This window comes from Epargyreus clarus, unplaced genomic scaffold, assembly GCF_041222505.1.
Source record: "Epargyreus clarus isolate Ecla_fem2 unplaced genomic scaffold, WU_Ecla_fem_2.2 ptg000006l, whole genome shotgun sequence".
Lineage (NCBI taxonomy): Eukaryota > Metazoa > Arthropoda > Insecta > Lepidoptera > Hesperiidae > Epargyreus > Epargyreus clarus.
The window spans coordinates 3,544,621-3,565,261 of NW_027332214.1; the positions used below are offsets into that span (position 1 = coordinate 3,544,621).

At 35.1% G+C, this 20,641-nt stretch overlaps 1 protein-coding gene across 4 annotated transcripts in view; it reads right to left on the reverse strand.

Moving 5' to 3' along the window:
* Window positions 1–20,641, reverse strand: part of LOC140742702 (uncharacterized) — a 556,758-nt gene that overhangs the window by 9,090 nt on the left and 527,027 nt on the right. For all 4 annotated transcript variants that reach the window (XM_073073668.1, XM_073073667.1, XM_073073669.1 and 1 more), the window contains exons 3-14: window positions 18,656–18,855; window positions 17,732–17,836; window positions 14,859–14,941; window positions 10,861–10,938; window positions 10,033–10,109; window positions 9,848–9,912; window positions 8,950–9,127; window positions 4,324–4,460; window positions 3,181–3,385; window positions 2,280–2,444; window positions 1,587–1,780; window positions 327–423 (exon numbers count right to left, since the gene is read on the reverse strand). In XM_073073668.1, the coding sequence (XP_072929769.1) occupies window positions 327–423; window positions 1,587–1,780; window positions 2,280–2,444; window positions 3,181–3,385; window positions 4,324–4,460; window positions 8,950–9,127; window positions 9,848–9,912; window positions 10,033–10,109; window positions 10,861–10,938; window positions 14,859–14,941; window positions 17,732–17,836; window positions 18,656–18,855 (1,584 nt within the window). The remainder of the gene's footprint in view (window positions 1–326; window positions 424–1,586; window positions 1,781–2,279; window positions 2,445–3,180; window positions 3,386–4,323; window positions 4,461–8,949; window positions 9,128–9,847; window positions 9,913–10,032; window positions 10,110–10,860; window positions 10,939–14,858; window positions 14,942–17,731; window positions 17,837–18,655; window positions 18,856–20,641) is intronic.

Consider the following 20,641-nt stretch of genomic DNA (forward strand, 5'->3'; position numbering starts at 1 on the left):
AACATAAATATTGAATTATGTTATTAGCGTATTTGCTGTTACAATATTAATTACGACTAAAATTTTTAATTTATTAGCTGTATTTATTTTATTTAATTTTACTGTATTTATTTTATTTTTCCGTACATTTATTTACATTTATTTATATTTATTTTTAATTTATTAATTTAATTATCTTTAAAATACATTTTTTAAACAAAGCGCTTTTCAACTATAATCATTTGTTAAGTGACGTCATAATATTTTTTTCAACATAAATGACCAGAGGCAGGCTTAACACAACCTTTGTGTTGTGGTGCTTATCATAACCATGAAAGATAATTTACCTTTTCATAAATATCCCGTAAGGAATCTGCTACACATCCAGAGAAATCCGGCAATCGCCATTTCACACCATGCTGAGTAGTTTTGGGTTCGCAAAACCTGTAACACATGAGTATTACAATGGTAGAAATATTCTCTAGACGTCAAATGAAAAAAATATTTCAGAATTTTAATATACTGATATATTATGTAGGAAATATGCAATACACATCAGTAAAAATGTAAATAAAAAACCCGACTTTTTGTAATAATTCCTTATCAATTACTCGTATAATAGAAACAACTAAATTTTACATCCATATGTCACCGCCTTTTTTATAAAATAAAGATCAATATTTTTTTCTTCACATTTATTAACTTGTAGCCAGAGATGTACAAAATGGTTTTAAAAAAGCACTTAAATATAAACTACAAAATACTTTTAAGATTAACTATTTCAAACGCAAAATACCAAATAGTTTTGCGTTTTGTATTTGAAATGCTAAATGCAAAATAGGTATTTTCAAAACAAAATACCTTTAAACAAAATCGAATGATATTTTTATTTACTTTAGGTATTTATCATGAAAAATAGAATAGAGATACAATACCGAGCCAAATGGCACCGTATGCATGACATTTTGGTCATATTCGATTATCAGTACGCGTATCAATAGTTTTGCTTTGTTATTAACAATAATAATAGTTAATACTGACTTAAAATATTGTAAAAAAAACGAGACTAACGAAAAGATTGCCATGGTTCCATTTTGTGAATTGTGTTGCCATTTATTTCGGTTCATTGTTCTTATTTTATTATTATTACACTTTTTTATCAATAACAATTGGATTGTTAAAATGTGAAAAAAACATATTTTTTTATTTATTACGATTTTTAACAATAACAGTTGTTCCAATACATCATTCACTCATTTTTCTCCTGTAAGGTTTGATAATCATCCCACCGTACGAAAAAAGTCTTTCTACTGGTGCTGAACTTGGTAAGAATGTGTTGTATTTTTAAAATACTTTTTTTATTGTAGGATAAGCTGAATCACAAAGTATTTTGAAGGGAATGTTAAAAATGCAAAATACATCTCGAGAGAATACAAAATGACAACAGACATTTAAATGCAAAATACAAAATAGCTATTTTGCATTTTGTATTTGCATTTTAAATAGAAGTATTTCAAATAAATCGCACCTCTGCTTGTATCTAACGACGAAATGATTTGTTTGAAAGATCAGACGAGTTAATAAAGGAGCCTATATAAATACTATACCTAGTAGTTTCCCCGACGTGTCCGGGCGGGCAGGACGCGGCCGCGTGCGCGCCGGGCGCGGTGCGCGGCCAGCGCAGCCCGTGCGACGGCTCCGGCGCGCACGCCTCGTCCTTCGCGCCCAGCGCCCACATCGTCACGCCCTTCGCGTTCGCCCCCGCCACGGATGTCACTTGACAACGGAACTCGCCTGATTTCTGGAGATTGAATTTTGAAAATATTTATGTTACGTATTGTTTAACGTTAAATGTGCAACAGTTACACTTATTAAAAGTCATTTTAAGTATATTTTTATAGGAAAAATAAATTTTATAAATTTACACTTATGATGTTTATAATAATTACATTTATGTAGGTACTTGATGGTTTTTGTTTCATTTCAGTTCATTTTAATACATTTTTTCTTTATAAAATAGAAATATCAAAAAATAGAAATGGTAATATATACCTACTTATAAATGCAATTAATGGTCATCTATAATTAACTACAAATAGGATTGGCTTGCTTCAAATAGACAGTAGCTAATTTTGAGGACTAAGTTACGCCACAAAAAAATTTTAACTTTCACAACTTTCAACCCACATAGCAATCCTAACACTACTATGAAAAGATAGCGGTCGGTACGATGATACCGCCAAAGTCGAATAACTCTACTAAACTTATCTTATCGTATCTAAGACTTTATGTAACATTACCTGAACATTATACAGTTTGAGCACACTGCCAGCTGGGTACAGATCCTCCCAGACCTCTCTCCCTGGAGCAAGTGGCAGCAGCGTCCGCTCCCGCGCCCAACTGAATCCAAGTACACCGTGGACGCGACCAGCGCCCGCTAGGCACGTGATGCTTACGTTATCACCCTGAAAAAATAGAATATTACGGTGTATAATGAAGTAATATTATAATTTCCTAAGGTACTCGTATATAGATTTTTTTAGCAAAGTACATAAGCCTCCAAATTTGGAAATGATATTAAAATATACGAAGAAGAATTAATGAGGGGGAACCTTCAAAAGGTACCCGGTGCATAGGGAGCGACAGAGTTATGTGGGACTCTTATTGCACTAAAACCCCCCCGGTGGCCATCTTCGGCGCTGAGTAGAGGACTCCGGGATCTCCAAAGGAACGCAACCGGAGTACTCTTAGCGCTTTGCCTCGTCGGGCTCCGCCCAGGTGAGCATGCCGCTCGCCACACCGTCTGGTGTGTACGACGGTATGCGACCACACATACCGTCGTCCATATCCGGGGTCGCTGGCCGGGCGGTTCGTGCTCCCACTCTTGCCGCCCGCAACCCCGGAAGCCCCCTTTTAGTCCCCTCCTACGACAGGCAGGGGATACCGTAGAGCTATTCTGGTCCCGGAACTACAGGGACAACGAAGATGTCTACTTGGCAAGAAATTGAATTAAGAAGTCATACTAGCTATTAATGATCCTAAATATATTTATTTGGCCAGTAATTGAAACGGGAAACATTTAATTGCCATACCAAATAAAATCAGTTACCTATCATATTAAACGACGTCACACGCACTTTTAGTGTTAATTCTTATTCGTTATTCTTTATGACCAGTGTACTATTCTGAATAAGATCTCACCTTATTAACAGTAAGAGTAGACGGCACTAGTCGTATATCAGGCGGCATGAGCACAGCCAGCCGCAGCGCCCGACAGCGCCGTCGCCCGCCGTCGTCAGCGGCGCACGACCATCGCCCACCGTCTGGCTTCTTTGCCTCCGATATACCCAGCACCGACATACGACGCCCCAGTGCGTCCTCTGCTACGGTGCGCGTCCAAATGTCTCTGGGAAAGTAAATAAATAAGTTGAGAAGCCGTCTGCATGCAGTCCTGATAGTGTCTAGTACCGCCCATGGACATTTATAATCTACCCCACATAAGTTATGATTCCTACCTGAGCTCGGCTACACGTGCGCCGTCACCCCTGGGGACTAACTTGTAACGCCTCGAAAAATATACCTTACCATACACTTCAAACCCGAACACACAACGCTTAGCATTGCTGTTATGAGGCAGAAATAGGTGTGGCTATGGTGCCGGAGTCAAACATTCATCATATTATAATATAATCTTCAAATAAATTTGAACACCGGTAAGTATCTTATAACATTTCATCTTATTAAAGCGTTTTAAAAATGTTATCTCATAGTAAGTTCACACAAATAAAACTATGGAACTACCGTTTTCCTTCCGAATGCAATAAGTTTCAAAGTCGTAATTTGGTAACTTTCCCGACTTTTCACTTTAATGTACTCGACGTACAGTATGAAAGTGTATTATCTAAGTGAAGTTATGGCATGAAAACGTGTAACAAATAGTTATATAGTCCAACTAATTTTAAGTGGCTACAGTAGTTCATAGATTTACTGAGTAGTATTTTAAAGTAGTCTGTCGAGGTACTTGACTTTTCTCGCATTTAATACTTACGTACTTTTGACAAGAAAATGACAAAAAGGACAAACTTAGTTACTTAAAAGCGATTTCTCCAAGTTCCAAGGAATCAATTGAGTCAGCATACGAATAATATTCAGAAAGGGAGCTAAACTAGATGACCTACAAACTAATTTAATATTAAAAAATCCGTGACTTAACTTAGCGAATCATTTGCAATACAATAGTGCCACAATACCATTATGTATAGATACACTGCAGTAGTGTTACAAGAAAATGTAAAAACTTTTCATTATATAAACTAATTTTGTCAAAAGTAAAGGTTACCTCACCTGGTGGTGCCATTAAAGTTTATTTTAACTCCATCCTTGTACCAAGTGAAGGCAATATTCGGGGATCCGTACGCCATACAACTCAGTATGAACTCTGACCCCTCCCATACCTCCGGCCGCTGGTTCACGATTAACGCCTGTAATAAAATCGGGCATTTGAATGTAAATTCTTGGTAAAGTTTAAACTCGGGGTATATTTTGACCGAATCATAAAATGTATACCGGTCCCAATTTGCATTTCATAAGTTGATTAAAATGTAACTTTTGAGAGCTGTAATTGGGTTAGGAGGGATCCGGATGTGTTTAGATATTAGACATTATTTTATTTCCTGGTATTTTCAACCTGGGCGTACAGATAAATATATTCGGTACGAGTTAAAATAAATTGTTTGGAAAATTCATGATTGAAACACGTAGTAACATGTTGTGGGGTAAATGGCAGATAAAATACAATAATTTGATTTCAAAATATACTAGCTTACGTAATTAATTATATAAATAAATCTATGAAAGACAATGTACAGATGTACAGAACATCGGCTATTCTAGAAGGTTAAAAATTAGTTCGTAATGTAGATTAATACACATATTACACTTATTATTTTTTAAAATCTATTCCCTAACGTGACAAAATAGAGGTCAAAAATGTGTGTATTATACTTACAAGGGCACGTTTTAATTTTTTAGGGAATTTGATAAATATTTTCGCAGTAAAAAGTAAGAATATCTCTTTGTTTAAAAAAAGAGTCAAAGAGCATTATTTATCACTTTCATAATATAATATGTATGTATAATATATATATATTATTTATATTTTTATATCGTATGTTTTTATGCACGCTAAATTTGTTTTCATATGAGCATTCCGATCTCAGGGCTGCTGGAAGAGATTTCATTTTGAAATAAGCAGTCCTTTGTACTCTATTTTCATAATGTTTGCTGTTAATAATTGTTTTTTTCCCTGTACAAAAAGTTATAAAATAAAATAAATAAATAAATAAAAAGTATATTGTTATGGTTGCATATTAGTGTAATTTTTTTGTGAAATGTTGTCATAATTGGCTCATTCGGTTTTAAAATCATAGATATACAAAACAAACAAACAACATTTTATTGGTTTTCTATCTTCCTATTATTTATATAAGCTTCTAACCTTACCTAAAGTGAGTTTTAAAACTACACTAAAAAAATTATTAATGCACATAAAACCTTTCGTAAATAAGTTATATCATAAAAATTAACGAACAAAACATCCCCTTAGGTAACGTACGGGTAATTATACTTATCTCTACAACTCCTTTTCCCTTTAGAATTTTCCGTGAATAGCATGTTTTAGTAATGCTGGGTAAATAGTTACCAGCTCTTGTGGCGTAATAGCTGTTTTAAATTTAAAATTCCATCTTTCGTTCATGAAGAGCAGACGCGGGTTTAATTTGAAAAATACGTCGCGGAGAGACGTTTGAGGGTTTATACCCGTTTTATGGATGTAAGGGATGCTCTGTTATTATTTTATCATCATTATTCATTCTTAGGTAAGTAAAATGTTTTCAGCGTTCTTAAATTTTAATAAATATAAAAGCTAAATTTTATAATTTTACGCACTTAATTTCGCACTCTTGCAGATTTGAGGTTCGCGTCTTTGAACATCTCAGTTTTTTTCGAAATTAGGTATCTTTCTATCTAAAATAATATTATTATTGGATTTCTTAGCGAAAAGTAGCCCCGTCGGACAACGTGTTCAACATACCCTTTGAAGCACCCACCCAATTTCCAACCACGTCCGATATACTTTAACTTTGTAGATCAGCTTATACGTATAGAAGTTGTTAAGCTATGTGCATTTTTATGTATAAAATCTCATTTCACTAAACTAAGCCATAATCGAGGAATTGCGTAAGATACACCCAAAAAGACATTAATCTCAATTAAGAATTTCCTCTTGAAATTGGCTAAAATTCTAAGACGTTTGCACATACAGGTCAACCTGATAAAAGCAGGTTAAACCAAGTTTCCTTAGAAACTGTTCTCAGACCACGCTCATTATTACCAGAGATAACATCTTTACTTCGCGTGGCAAAGGCGATAGGTTAGCCTAACAAGATATATCTGGAGCTGGCCCGTCGCCAGCCAGAGGAAACGTACATTTGAAATAATTAAAACTTTCGCCGAGGAAGCACGGCCAATTGGAATCTTTATTGTCCTGTTAATTGCTGTACAAAAGTTTTTATCTACATTTAGCGGGTTAGTTGAGATTATGGGGCAATATATTCGTGTAATGCGGTTAAGTTTATGGTTGTAATGTATTAGTGTAATGTGATGGCCGGATCAGGATTCGGACGGCCGTTACTGCAGTGATGTTTGTAACGGTTTCGATTCTCAGCCGGTTAAAAATATTTTTAACTGCTGTAATATTGTAGCGTAATGTGGTTTAAACTTTAATGTGATGAATGGTTAATGGTTTATATGGCTCTTACGCCCATTGATATTTATATTATTCAGATTTTTTTTGAATTTTTGAAATATATATTCATGTAATTATGTTAAATTTATGGGTGGAATATATTTGTGTTAATGCGATGGCCAGATCCTGATTCGGACTGCCGTTAGTGCAGTGATATTTGTAATATTTCGATTCCCAGCCGGTTAAAATTATTTTTAACTGCTGTAATATTTTACTATAACGTGTTTCAGATTCGACAAATGGTTAATAATCCGAATAACAGTAAAGCTCAATGAAATTCATTCCTTTCGCTTATTAAATTTTGAAATATAAGTGTAATGATATTAGGTTTATAGAGATAAAATATATTAGTGTAATGTGGTGAACGGTTAATGGTTCTGGCGACCGTTAGTGCAGTAATGTTGCCAACATTACTGATCTCAATGTCCTATAGGTTTAACATCTAAAATTTTGCATTCTGTACGCGAGTTTTTGTGTTACACTTGCTCACTTTGAGGAACTTAATAAGCGAGGGCAACTTATGAAGTGTAATACTCAGTTCTGACTCTAATTATCAATTAAAATCTCGGAGCGATGCGTAGCAATTCTGCTTTTAACTATTGCTTGACACTGACTGATGTCTGTTTTATATAATTGTAATGTGGTTCAATTTTTGAGTGATATATTATTATAATGGAACGAATACTCAATGAATTATATATTTATATCTTAAAAAATCTAAATATCGAATTTGGTTCTTTGTATTGGTTGATCCAGCCATTGTATTTCAAAGATATCCACAGTACGTTCAATAATGGCTTTTACAACCTTGTGGGTCTGTGATTGTGGAAAGCACATACAAAGTGATATTTGGTAAATAGTTACCTATTTACCTATACATATAATTTAAGACGTTTTACCTTATTTGTAATAGCAGTAAAACGTGTAGCTGGCAAAAACTTTTATATCTAAAATTCAGTATTTTTTATTTTTTGTGCTGCTTATTATAAGTGCAAAAATACTACAAGATACTTGGTTAAGTATACTTGTTAAGGTGCAAAAAATAAGCAATAGAGGTAAATTGCAGCTTAGTTCCGAGAACAATGCACCTGTTTCATAATGTAGTATTTAAAATAAAAATACTACAGTAAGAATTTGCTGGGTATTAAGCTCAGATTATACCACAATAAGAATTTGCTGGGTATTAAGCTCAGATTATAATAATTAGTAATTCATCTTTGCTGAAAATGTGGCGTGATACAATAGTCGCTTTCCCGTGGCTAATGTGGTAACTATAAAGTCTGATGTGCAGTAAGTTCTCGTACGGTTCCAGGCCAGGCCTCAATTGATGATGAATTAAGATCCCTACTTTGTATCTTTGTTTGTCTCCATAGCAACTTTGTATAGGAAATGCTAGTATGGAGTTACGGGAGTAAAATTTATTAAAAATATCGTGTTTAAATTTAAATATAAATATTTTATTACTTCTGGATAACCGTAACGCAAACCACAACGATTCACTTAACCGTTGGAAGTATATTCAATCGTAGCCGTTAACAGCGACTGCTTAGCAAACCGACCGAGCGTGGTTCGTTACTTACTTAAATTATAAATTCAAAACTTTATCGAACAATTTTCGCCGTGGTGTAAACTTATATTTTGGAAGTACACGAGACTTACATACATGTAAATTTAGCGCTAGCTGCTTATGAAAATGTAGCGTTTTGGCAATTTTCGTAGTCGATTAGAGTGAAATCGCGTTGTACTCGTAGCCGCAAGGAATACGTATAGCGTCACATTGAAAACTATGTCAAACAATATTTCTGTGCCACAACCATAGATTAGTAAATATTACTCGCTCCTAACAAGAAAATGTAACCTTTTGACGATTGTCACTGTAATCTATTTTCGTGTTTGAAAAATATTAAAAAAATGTAGTTTTTAGATCATTTACGAATGAAATGATATTTCTCCACACTTTTTCTTCGATTTCGTGTTTTTGCACCAATTAATTGCGCATGTTGGCATTGTTCCGCGTAAATTACACCATGACAGCCATTAAACGGCTGACAGATTTTTCAGCCGTTTAAGTCATTTAATGGGTTCCTTCAATTACAAGGTGGTGAGATATCTATACTTATCTATGGGCACAACTTATAATCGTCAAGCAAATAATGTAAACTTACATGTAAGCTAAGCGCTGGCTGCATATCGAAGTGTAGCGTAGCCGGTAAAAGTCGTAGCCGATCGGTGCGAGACCGCGTAGCAGCGAGGCGAGCGAGTGCGGCTCGTAGCGCCCCGGCCTCACGCCTCGCGCCCCACACGCGTAGCCACACCGACCGCGCTCCATTCGATTCAATTGCGCTACGAAAATAATTTACATAATATTATCGTTACTGGCTCAAAAGTTTATCGGTTCAACTTGCTTAGATTTATTTATATCAGTTCCACACACCCACACATACACTTCGTATTCAAGTGTAATGCGTCGAAAGTATTAAATCAAGGTGATTCAATTTAATATAAATTTGTCTCTCTCTAATATGGAAATACTCTGCGACAGAGCTGGTGTTCGTAAAATAAAAGAAAAACAATATACATGGCCTTTACTCTGACTCTAATAACATCTGCATATCCCCATTTCAACAAGGAAATTTTAATTATACAAATGTATGGGAATATTCCGGAATTTATAAGTTATCACAAAGACGGACCCACTATTCATGATTAAATTTCGTTTGTTTTAAAAAAAATCCTCTAATAAATTTGCAAATGGAGGTAAATAAGTAATGAAGCTTTATCTAAAATATTATGTTATTTATCACTGTTATTTAGATATATAATGGATAGAATAATTTGCAAAAACAAATAACAAACCAATAGTTCAATTCATATGGCAAGAATAATTCCTAACAATATTAAATCCAAGCTTTGATTGGAGTAGATTGCAAATAATTTAATTATTACTTCAATTGGATGGGCAATTTTGTATTATGAGTAATATCGAGTAATATTATAGGTTGTTGCGACCATTCAAATGTTCTATATGATTTTATATTAGATTTGAATTGTTATGTAACTTACCTAATGTTCAAAATTTCTATTTCATCTTGTAGGGTGATATTGGAACTTTTTAAATAGTTGGTGATCTGAAATAAAAATAATTGATTCAATGAATGTTAAAATAATGCCTCGTATAAAATTTTTGTTAATTCAAATAATCTTCAATCTCTTGAAAAAATGTTATTCAAAATTATTCGTAGTTGTACCTGTTTAACAATTTCTTGAGATATGTTTACGGTCCCTTCGTCCACTATTTGCAGTCTTGTTTCGAAGCGAGCAGATGCTGCAAATAAAATAATATTAATTTTGTCCAAGTATATTAAAAAAATAACAATATTGCTCAAAGTTGACATTTAAACAAATTACCCGCAAAAGATACGAGTTTTATCTTGTAGATGTATATTTAATGGGAATCAAACTTGGACCTTATAATTAAACCAACCACTACAACATTATGTCTAATGACACCTAATAAATAGGAGAAACGCATTCAGATATTTAAGTATCGTACGTATCGTCACTACACTCTATTTAACACTAAGAGACAGGTTGTTATAAAGCGTAGCACGTAGCACTTTATCAAGTAGCTTCTACGTCTCAGTGGGACTGCGCCCTGCCATTGCGTTGACTTCAAGTTGGTATGACGGCTACGAGAGCTCTACGTCAGGCGTAGCGGCGTAGCTCTTTGTAGCAATGAAGGAGACGTCGTTAGTTTTTGTAGCGCTACAAAGTGGTACTTATGAGGAGACAAGAAATGACGAAAGTAAAATGTTGCCTCACGCCATAAGTTGTACCAAAACCTTTAAAGATATTACTATATATATACGGGTATAACTCGAGTATTATATTGTCTGTATTCAAATCTGTACCAGCGTTGGTCATGTTACCGTTAGTAACGTGGTTTCAGGTTGCCATTCACATATGTATCATGTAATCAACCTTCCAACCATTGAAGATTGAAATATACCTACGTAATGCGGACTACATGTTTATTTTCTATTATTACTATATAGAAAGAGTTGTGTAAAACTTACATGCGTCATTGTCTTTCGGGTTACAGTCACAGGAAGTTCCTTCGCGACAGCCTTCTGAACATTCTTCTATTCCGCATTCTGAAAAATATTCTTACTGTTATATGAAGTTTTGTAAAATAAGCGGTGCAAGTGTTAATGTTTCTTTATTCAATTGATAATAAAATATATTTTTTTATATATTTTTCATATATCGTGTTTTTTATATATTTCTATCTTGTGATACTTCTTGTATTTCTAAAAGAAATATATTGTCACTTCCGACTACTAAAAGGAAAAGAGCGCTATTTTTTTTATCAAACTTCCCTTAAATAACTAAATAAACCTAGATTAGTTCGATAGGCCTTTCCCCTTACGTTGCGAGATACCGGAGCGCTACCGGATATGCATAAGGACATAAATATCTAAACTCTAGAAACAGATTTCCAAATTCATATTTTCCATTTGGCTCTCAATAAAATCTGGGACCAAGTTATGAAAATTGCGATTATAATTTTATATTCTACTTATTGCACAAATATGAGTATTTCTACATAGGCTACAATATAAAATTTATACTCCAGGAAATTCCTTAATTACCTAATTCATCTATAATCGCAAAAGGTAAACGGAGTTTAACGTAACCTAAATACAATTAAGCCGTGTAACCGGTAGCCCTTTGAAACCTTTCAACAAGGTAACAACTTCGCAAATATTGTCCCTAAAGTTAGAAAAGTTCGCAAATAGTTTGTCAACAGGTGTTCGATACGAGTTGCGATAAACCTTCGGGGATTGAGACAAAGGCCGATCTGGACGGAGGCTTTACTGAAAAACGTTTGAGGGAGCTCCCTATGGGTTTGAACAAATTATTTCTTTGTCCGCGGGGAGTTTTCGAAATTTGCGACAAAGTTAAATAGTTTGTTTCGAATTAGATGTGTTTTGTAAAATGCTGATTGTATAAGTATTGAATTCTATTGGATTGTTTTTGTTTTAGGAAATATATTATATGTATATAGAAAGTTATATGTATGTCTGTTTTTTCTTTGTTATTTTCGTATTGTACTTGTACTATTCGACTGGTAGTTTTAACAAAATTAATTAAATAACTGGTAATAGTATATTTATAGTTCTTTCGGTTTGCTCACATTTTTTTGTATATTTTACTACTCTCTAATGCTAATCTCTGTAATAGATCCAATGACATAACGCAGATACGTTCTTGCTACCTAAAATATTATGTTATCTGCATATTATTATTTCTATGTATATGGCCAGGGCCATAAATGGTACATTTATATAATACTATTATATTTTTACACTCGGATTCGCACACGGTTAAAGGTCGATGACAAAGTTGTTTTATCTATCCCTCGGGAACAGTACTTTTCTCCGATAAAAAAGGTACCGTGTCCTTTACTGGAGCCCTGTCAAGTGTATAAAAAAATTCATGACCATTGGTTTGGTATATCAAGCGTGAATAAGCAGTGATAGCCTAGTGGTTAAGAAACTCGGCCTCTTGCTCGAGGAGTCCGAGGTCCAAATCCCAGGCAAGCACCTCTGGTTTTTCGAAGTTATGTGCGTATTAGAGATTAATTATCACTTGCTTAAACGGTGAAGGAAAACATCGTGAGGAAACCTGCATACCTGAGAGATTTATAAAAAAAATCTTAAAGGTATGTGAAGTCTACCAATACGCACATGGCTAGCGCGATGGACTATGGCCTAATCCTTTTCATTCTGAGAGGAGACCCGTGCCCAGCAGTGGGATGGTAATGGGTTTATGATGATGATGATGATCAAGCGTGAAACTATAGCAAACAAACAAACTCACTTCACACTTAGCATTGAAATGTACTTAGTCAAGAGAGACTACGAACCATCAAAATAATAAAACACAAGTTCGTGGCGAGCAAAAACTATACCTACGACCTACGTCTGTGGCCAATTTATGTAACTGACAATATTCTGACAAGGGCACTCGACCGATAGCCCTGTGTTTAATGAGGGCCGCTTGATGACAACATTACTTTCCTATCCATTTCCTCATTCCCATCTTAAGGGTTATTTCCTGGGAGCTAATGATCATCCCCTCGATCCGATATCCGTAAATTCTTCCCAGAGCCATATTATTCATGTTTTATCGTGTCACCAACAAAGAGCTGTTCTGAACAGTTTGGTGATTATATACTGCGTGTTTCCGCCCGCGACTTCGTTCGCCTCAAATTTAGATTTAGTGAAGAGTTCATAAACAAAAGGTGGGGTATTCTCTTTGCATACCAATTTTGGCGATCGGTTGAACGGTAAACACTTTTATGTACTGCGTTATTTTGTGGCAAGTTATAGCAAAATGTACTGCCTGATAAGGTTCTCCGTGCTCATGGGTTAACCAATTTTCATGGTGATTGATTTAACAGTATAAAAATTGATATTCCGCCGCGCTATCTAAGAGCAATTACAACAAAGTGGACCATAGATATTGTGCATGAAAAAAATCCATATGAGCCAGCTGTAGTGGTGATAGGTCAGAGGTTCTTTTACACACACATTCATTTTATATACGGACTTCGTGATCTAAACAAAGCATTGAGATAAAGGATGTAAAGGAAATGCGAGAAAAGAAAAATCCTTTGCGATAACGCTTTTGTCTTTGATGCATGCACCAGTTTTCAATAATCATATTCATATTATTAACGTGTGAAGTTATTTTGATAAATTTTACATAGGTGAACTATTCAAGATCATTTGTTTATATAAAGTGGTCATTACATCGTTAGTCGAATGCAGAAATATTACTCGTATTTAAATTCAATTGGAGTTTGTAGAGTGTATGTGAAAGATATCAAATGGGAAAGCATTTGGTTGGTATTAATATAATATCTTATTTCAAACTGCGGGAGCTCCGTTCCTTTAACTCTCGTGCTCTGTCTTTACCTCTTCATCGGTCTGGGTTTCTCTCTAATTCTTTCACACTCCAATCAGCGCGGCTTTGGAATGCTCTTCCTGAGGAACTTAGAAGGATGTGCTCCAAATACACTTTTAAAAAGAATGTCTTTGCTCACAATTGTAATTTACTTCATCATTAGATATAGTGTCTACACCATTTTTCTTCATTTTCATGTAGTAATTTTTTTTAAATGTATTTACTTCTTATCTATTTATATCTTATTTCTTTTTTTCGCTCTCTTTCTCTCATTCTTTCTATTTTATGTTCTCCTTTTTATCATTTTATTTTATTTCCTATTTATTATTATTATTTTATTTTTTTTTAGTATTTTTCTGCACATCACTAAGGTTGACTGGGAGAAAATGCTATTTAGCATTAAGTCCGCCTTTTGCACCACATTGTTTTTAACATGGTCAATAAAGAGTAAATAAATAAATAAATAAAACTGGGCTTCATTTATATGTTTTCTAGAATGAAGTGAGTAAAGTTATAATATATGTCATCCTTATATAAATTAATTAAATATTATGATTTATTTATGACAGCTGTGGTAGTATATTATTGTTCGTGCCACAGAGACTTAAATATATATCTAAATTGACAATCGAGCCTAGCACCATCTTTATTACAGACTACAATGGACGCCGATGAGAATGGAGTAATAATTCACAAAGGGGCAGGATGGCGAAGTACGTTTCAGGCCTCTACAATTTTGGGAAGAGATCCGTACCTTAGTGTAACATAAACCACTGAGCTATAGGCCCGTGCCAGACATAGCACAAACATTTGAACACATTTTTGAACACAGTGAAGAACTGGTATTTGAGTATTTGTTCAAAGCTTGCTTCAAATATTTGCACTTTGCCATTTGGTGTCGGTTTTTCGAGCGCACATCAAAGTTCGAACTTCAAATATACGCGGAGCCTGCTACACATGCGCATAGTCCATTTGCTAGGAGACCATGACATGAGTGACAGGTTAAAAAATTTAAACAAATAAATGTTCAAATGTGTGAGCAAAGCCTTTGTTCAAATATTTGTTTATGTCTGGAACGAGCCATAGAAGTCGTAGAACTTACCTGGGGCAGCTATTTGTGACTCGCAGAGGTCGCCAGTGTAGCCCGGAGCACATATGCAACTCACAGCGGCGGGACCCATTTGCCTGTTGAGTTACATATTATTTATTATTTGAAAAAAATCTACGGTTTTCATTGTAAAACGTTTAAATATAAAACTAAATATAAGGCTTAGTTAGATTACGAGTAGATTAAACTAAAGAGACTATTTTGTTTTAAAACTCTGCTTAACAAAAATATGTTACCGAGAAAAGAATGCTACGGCCGTGCCGCTTTTTTTGGCTCGACTTGGCGGAGGCACTGCCGTGCCTCCTGATCTTGTTTTAATAATTAGTATGACCGTTGTATTTTAAAATTGTCATTGAGAGTACATGTCAGAAACAACAATGTCAGATTATAAATAATGTTGGCAAACTTGAGATAATTAATTTATTTGTATCAACAAAATTAGCCCAAGGGGTCTGAATACCGTTCTAAATACGATATATGTGCAGTTCGCATATCAGCATTTGGTATGATAAGCTATGTCATGCTAGCCAAATGGGGATATAGTATGGGGATTTTCAAAAAAATGTAGCGCGTATGACTTATTATTAGGTTTTATAAAAAAGGTCAAAACTCAAATTTCAACCGACAAGAGTACATTTGTATAATTTAACTGTTTGCCCAAAATGCATTTCCTTCCTCGGAGCGTTGTTTGAAATAATAGCGTCAATTTCCGCTAAATTTGTACCCTCGAGACGATCCCTACAAAACCCTACTCGTCTATTTGTGTTATGAACCGATACAATGTTTATGCAGTAAGTGGAAGTCATGCTTTTGACGTCTTAATTTGCCATTAAATGGTTACGAATGAAATTAATTCGAAGTGTTATATTCTACCCGTAGGGGAAGCGACAAATCGATGTCAAGTAGAAGTCTGGTTCCATATAAAGGCCGTTGGTAGAAAGATGAGCTGCATTTTCATTTGCTAATTTTATTAAATGGACAATATAAAAAAGTTATTTGTCAGTATTCATTTAATGCAGGTTTGATTATAGTACGAAAGTACAATAAAACCTTTTGAAAATACTTTGACTATTCTTTAAATATTATATAAAATAAAAAAGTGAACTTATCTTAATAAAACAGCAACATTTTTATTCTATAAAACCACAACAGAAAAAATAAGCTATTCAAAAAAACAAATCGCATCGCCCGAAGACGGACTTGGTAAGAACACGTATAATTTCAAGTTCTGGAGCAGTTTGCCTGAGATAATGCATTTCCTTCCTCAGTGCTACGGAATAATAGCATCAATTTCCGCAAATTCCCTTGGGATGATCCCGCTAAACCCTGTGTTCGCATATTTTGCAATGTGGAATTATAGTAGTATTTTTGGATGTAGCTCGATATGCTTTTGTCTAAATAGAGGCCGTAAATTGTTGACGCTGTTGTTCTTTGCTGTGTGAACTTTGTTGTATTATGTGGGTAATAATCCATTGCTGTATGAACTTTGTTGTTATGTCAGGAACATTCTAGTGCTATGATTTCTGTTCTTTCAACCGGGATTTTGCAAAGTCGAATTAGTGCGTATAACATCGTGAGGTAACCTACATGTCAGAGAGTTCTTAAAAAATAAATTTAAGCTGCGTGTTATCTACGAATTCACACTTGGACAGCGCGGTGTCCTGTTGACTAACCTCTTCTCACTGTGAGAAGAAACCTGTGGCCAGTAGTCGGCTGATCACATGTTGATGTCTCAACAGCAAAAAAAGTTTGGAAAATCCAAAAGTTCACGACTCATAATGCTCATTTATTAAAAAAAAAACTTAATTCGTTCAAAATTAATTGCCGAAAAAACAGCTGTGGTAGGAAGAAGGTTCTGCACAAGCGCCCCTGGTGGAATAAATGTACATAATATCTATAGATATACAGTCTTGTAGTTTTCGTTTTTTATTAATTGAAATTAAACGACACTGAATTAATTAATCATTCGCATTCAGTGACCTACAATCGTCGATTAGAATTTTAAAAAAAAATTAACTCAAATGATGGATTTTTTCACAAGTTACAGTGTTTTCAGGTTTCACACATGACGGACAGGAAAATTTTTTGACCTATTTTGGTGTTTTTTTCCAATTCTATTGCAGTAAATCAATTTTTAAAAAGTATGGAATTAATCTCCATTAAATTATCTCGACAATAGTATGCAAAATATCTTGATTCCGTGAACTATCAAGGCTATAATAATAAAAATAGCCGCCAAAATGAAGCGAAAAAAATTTTTCGATCGTAAAGCACTCTCTGATGCTTCGCATCATGAGTCGTGCAATTGATTTCTATTAAAGTCAGTACATAAAATTCTATAGAATGAGAGACAACAATTTCCGAAAAAGATTGCTAGATCAATTTAAAAATATAGCTATCCAAACCTCGTTTCGATAACAAAACGTTACTGCAATAGCGCAAGCATTCAATCGGTTCATTCTAACTCGTTTCGTTCGGCACAAGGGACTTTCAGATTGACCTGTTTTCCCCAGACGGTTCCTGGTCGCTTTTGTGCGCCTCGCTGAACCAACTTGCTAAGGCACCGTCACCGTAAGTTAAAGCTACGCCTCCATTATGCTAAACAACACTAAATTTAAACCTTTGGAATTGCAGTCTGAAGACGGCAAGACAGCTCAATCGTACAAATACAAATGAAACTTAAATAGGACCGAACCGCTTCGGAATAAAGTTTCTCACAACAAATATCGGGTTCCGCTGTGGACCGCGAGAAATTCGTTATTCGGAGGAAATTGCACAGCGCTAAAGGAAACGGGCGGCCGCCTCGCAAATGAATGGAACCGTTGTATTCAAAGCGGAGCGGAGACAACAAAATATTTAACCCTTACCTGCAGGTGCCGCCGTTTTTGCACATGTTGGACATGCTGGGACAGAGCGGCCCCACGCCGCAGTCCGGTCCCGAGTACCCCTCGAAACATGCGCAGTAGAACTCCCTGCGAAGCGAAATATTGCACAGTGAGCAATAAATTCCATTACAAGTAGATACTAGACAGCGCCAGATGTGTTTTTGCTGTGACAAACGAATATGTAAACAGTGAATGATGCCACTATTATTGTGTCCGCGAAGCTGTGGGCGCGCACGCCAGTCAAGTGGAGTCCACCGCACATTCGGCTATGCTTTGCACTAAATTTTTCCGCTCTATTGACTGCGTTAATGGGTTTTCAAGTGAGATTTTTCACTGATAAATCCCTTTATTATTGTATAAAATATTGCTCAATTTCAAGCGCACGATGCGACGTTAAAAACGATTGTGGGATCGGGCGGCGATAACTCCGATTGTTATCCATTCAATAACTCGTAATTTTCATTGGGATTACAGATTGAATTTCGATTCGCGACCAAGGAGCACAATTTATTTTTATAGAATACGTGATTTAATGTTGATTGTTTTTGATATTTACTTCCCGTTTTAACACTTCAATGTTGTTTTAATTTCTGAGTGCGCTTAACGGCTCGTATACACAGATTATTATTTATAATGTATGAAATGTATCAGCACAAACATTCTAATTACCTAGCATGTGGGTTATTTGAAAATGAAAATATTGATAGACATATATGTGCGGTTATATACGAATTTAGATATTTTCAACCTGATTTCACGCTTCGCAATCTATATCTTAGATAGTTTAATCTTTCTAAGTATTAGCTTATAAGGCTCTCTTTAATGTTTATTATCGTTAATTTCGTGGAAATGATCATATAACCAGAACTTGCATACTAGTTACTAATGAATAACTAAATAACTTACGTATAATTTTGTCTAGCGTAACAGTGTCCCAATAAGCGACACTCGATGGCGCTGCACGAGGGTGGCTCTTCAGTTACCGTGGGCGGCTTCACCACGTACGTGACATTGAAGCCGAAGACTGATAACAGACCCAGTGCCCGAAGCTGGGTGCCTTCCAGTCGATTGAGGGTCAACTCCACGACCAGCACTGGACTTTGGACCTGGTGGAGAAATGGTTGCTTTAATAATAAAAACATTTTGGTATGAAATATAATGCATACGTGATGATTTTCGATACGATGGAAACGAGCAAGCAGTCCACCTGAATGTGGTCATTGTTTACCCAAGATAACATTAAAATCCGAAGAGATGTCGATCACAGATGCATGTAGTAATGCATTTGCGATCGACCTGAGGGCGAAGTTGGAAAACTTTGGAATAATATGCGTCCCTTACAGATTACAACACAGAAGCACTTAATACTGTTGTTATTAGATAGAAAGAGGTGTGCCTGTAGATCACAGCCCAGCAATGCTTTACACAGCTATTATAAGTCAGATATAAATGTGAGGCGATTGTGCCGCACAAACTACTCTGAATAAATAGTCAGATAAGTTGCTGCCTGAAGGCAACAACTTATCTGACTATATTCATTCATTATTATTAAGTTAAGATTAAAACTACTTCGCAACAATCCGCTACAAATATGTATCTCGTATATATTTTAAACCATGCAATCATCAGGGTAAGTGGACTCTACGATGGTCCTTCGAGGGAGGGAGGGTGGTTTTAAACCATGCAGGGTTTAAAATATATACCATCATACATATTTGTAGCGGATTGTTGCGAAGTAGTTTTATTGTTATATTATTACATTACATAATTATATAATTCTACATTACATAAAGAATATATTATTGTACATTAAATAAAGAGCTAACAAATTCAAAGCAAAACCTAGTGAAATATTATTGACACTTCGCAGTTTGCACTTCGTATACCACAAGGTTCTACTTAACACATTCGTATTATATTGCTGGACTTTAGTTTGCGTGCACATTGAATATTGTCGTCACCGTACGGATTTGCATAACGTTCCGTTTTGGTCCAGTTATTTTAGTCACTGCTACAGAATAACTGGAGTCCGGGTCTCATTTATTTCGTACTTACCTGAGCAGCAAATGTGTCTAATTATGTTCAAGGTTTAGTTTTATTCGCTTTACTGTTGTGTTTGTTGTACCAAATTTTTATTCATTGCTAGGAATATTTTTTTCCTAAAATAGACTTAAAGCATACTTCAACATTCTGTTTTAATACGTTTACTTTAATAAGTTTGACGTTAATGATTTCATGATCTTTTTTTAAATATATTCTACAGAATATATTCGATAAGAGAAAATACTTAAAAGACCGTACTGGTTACAAATACATGGGTTATGTTAGGATTAAGTTGAAACGCTTTATGTGTTGTACCTAACATATATAATACGTAACCTTACCATACTGTTCACATCAGAATATAACCACTTAAGGAATGAAGAGAAGGTATAAGGGTAGTGCCATTGCAGTCAAATCACGATACAGACAATATTTCAAAATCTTCATCTTCAAATCTTAAGTGCACTGCGATGTGTCAACTATAAAATATTATTCTCAGGAAGGAATATCTCATCTAAACTTGATTACAGATGTCCAAGGGCGGCAATAGATACTTACCGTCAGGTGGACTGCAATCTAGTATGTTACTTCAATATCATAAGAAAAAAACTGCATCCCCGTTTACGACTTTCATTACATAAATAATCTAAGTTTTTACGAGGTTGTAACACATCAAATTGCTTCTTGAAGCGCGACTTCGCTGCGAGCACATTAAACCCGTTTATGGCGCGTTTACTGCTGCAGTGTGGCTTTGCATAATAAACATGCTTCTAGTTATTATGATTTGATTCTGGTTCTGGGTCGATTATTTTAGAAAATATATGACTCAACTACCGGGAATTTTCCAAC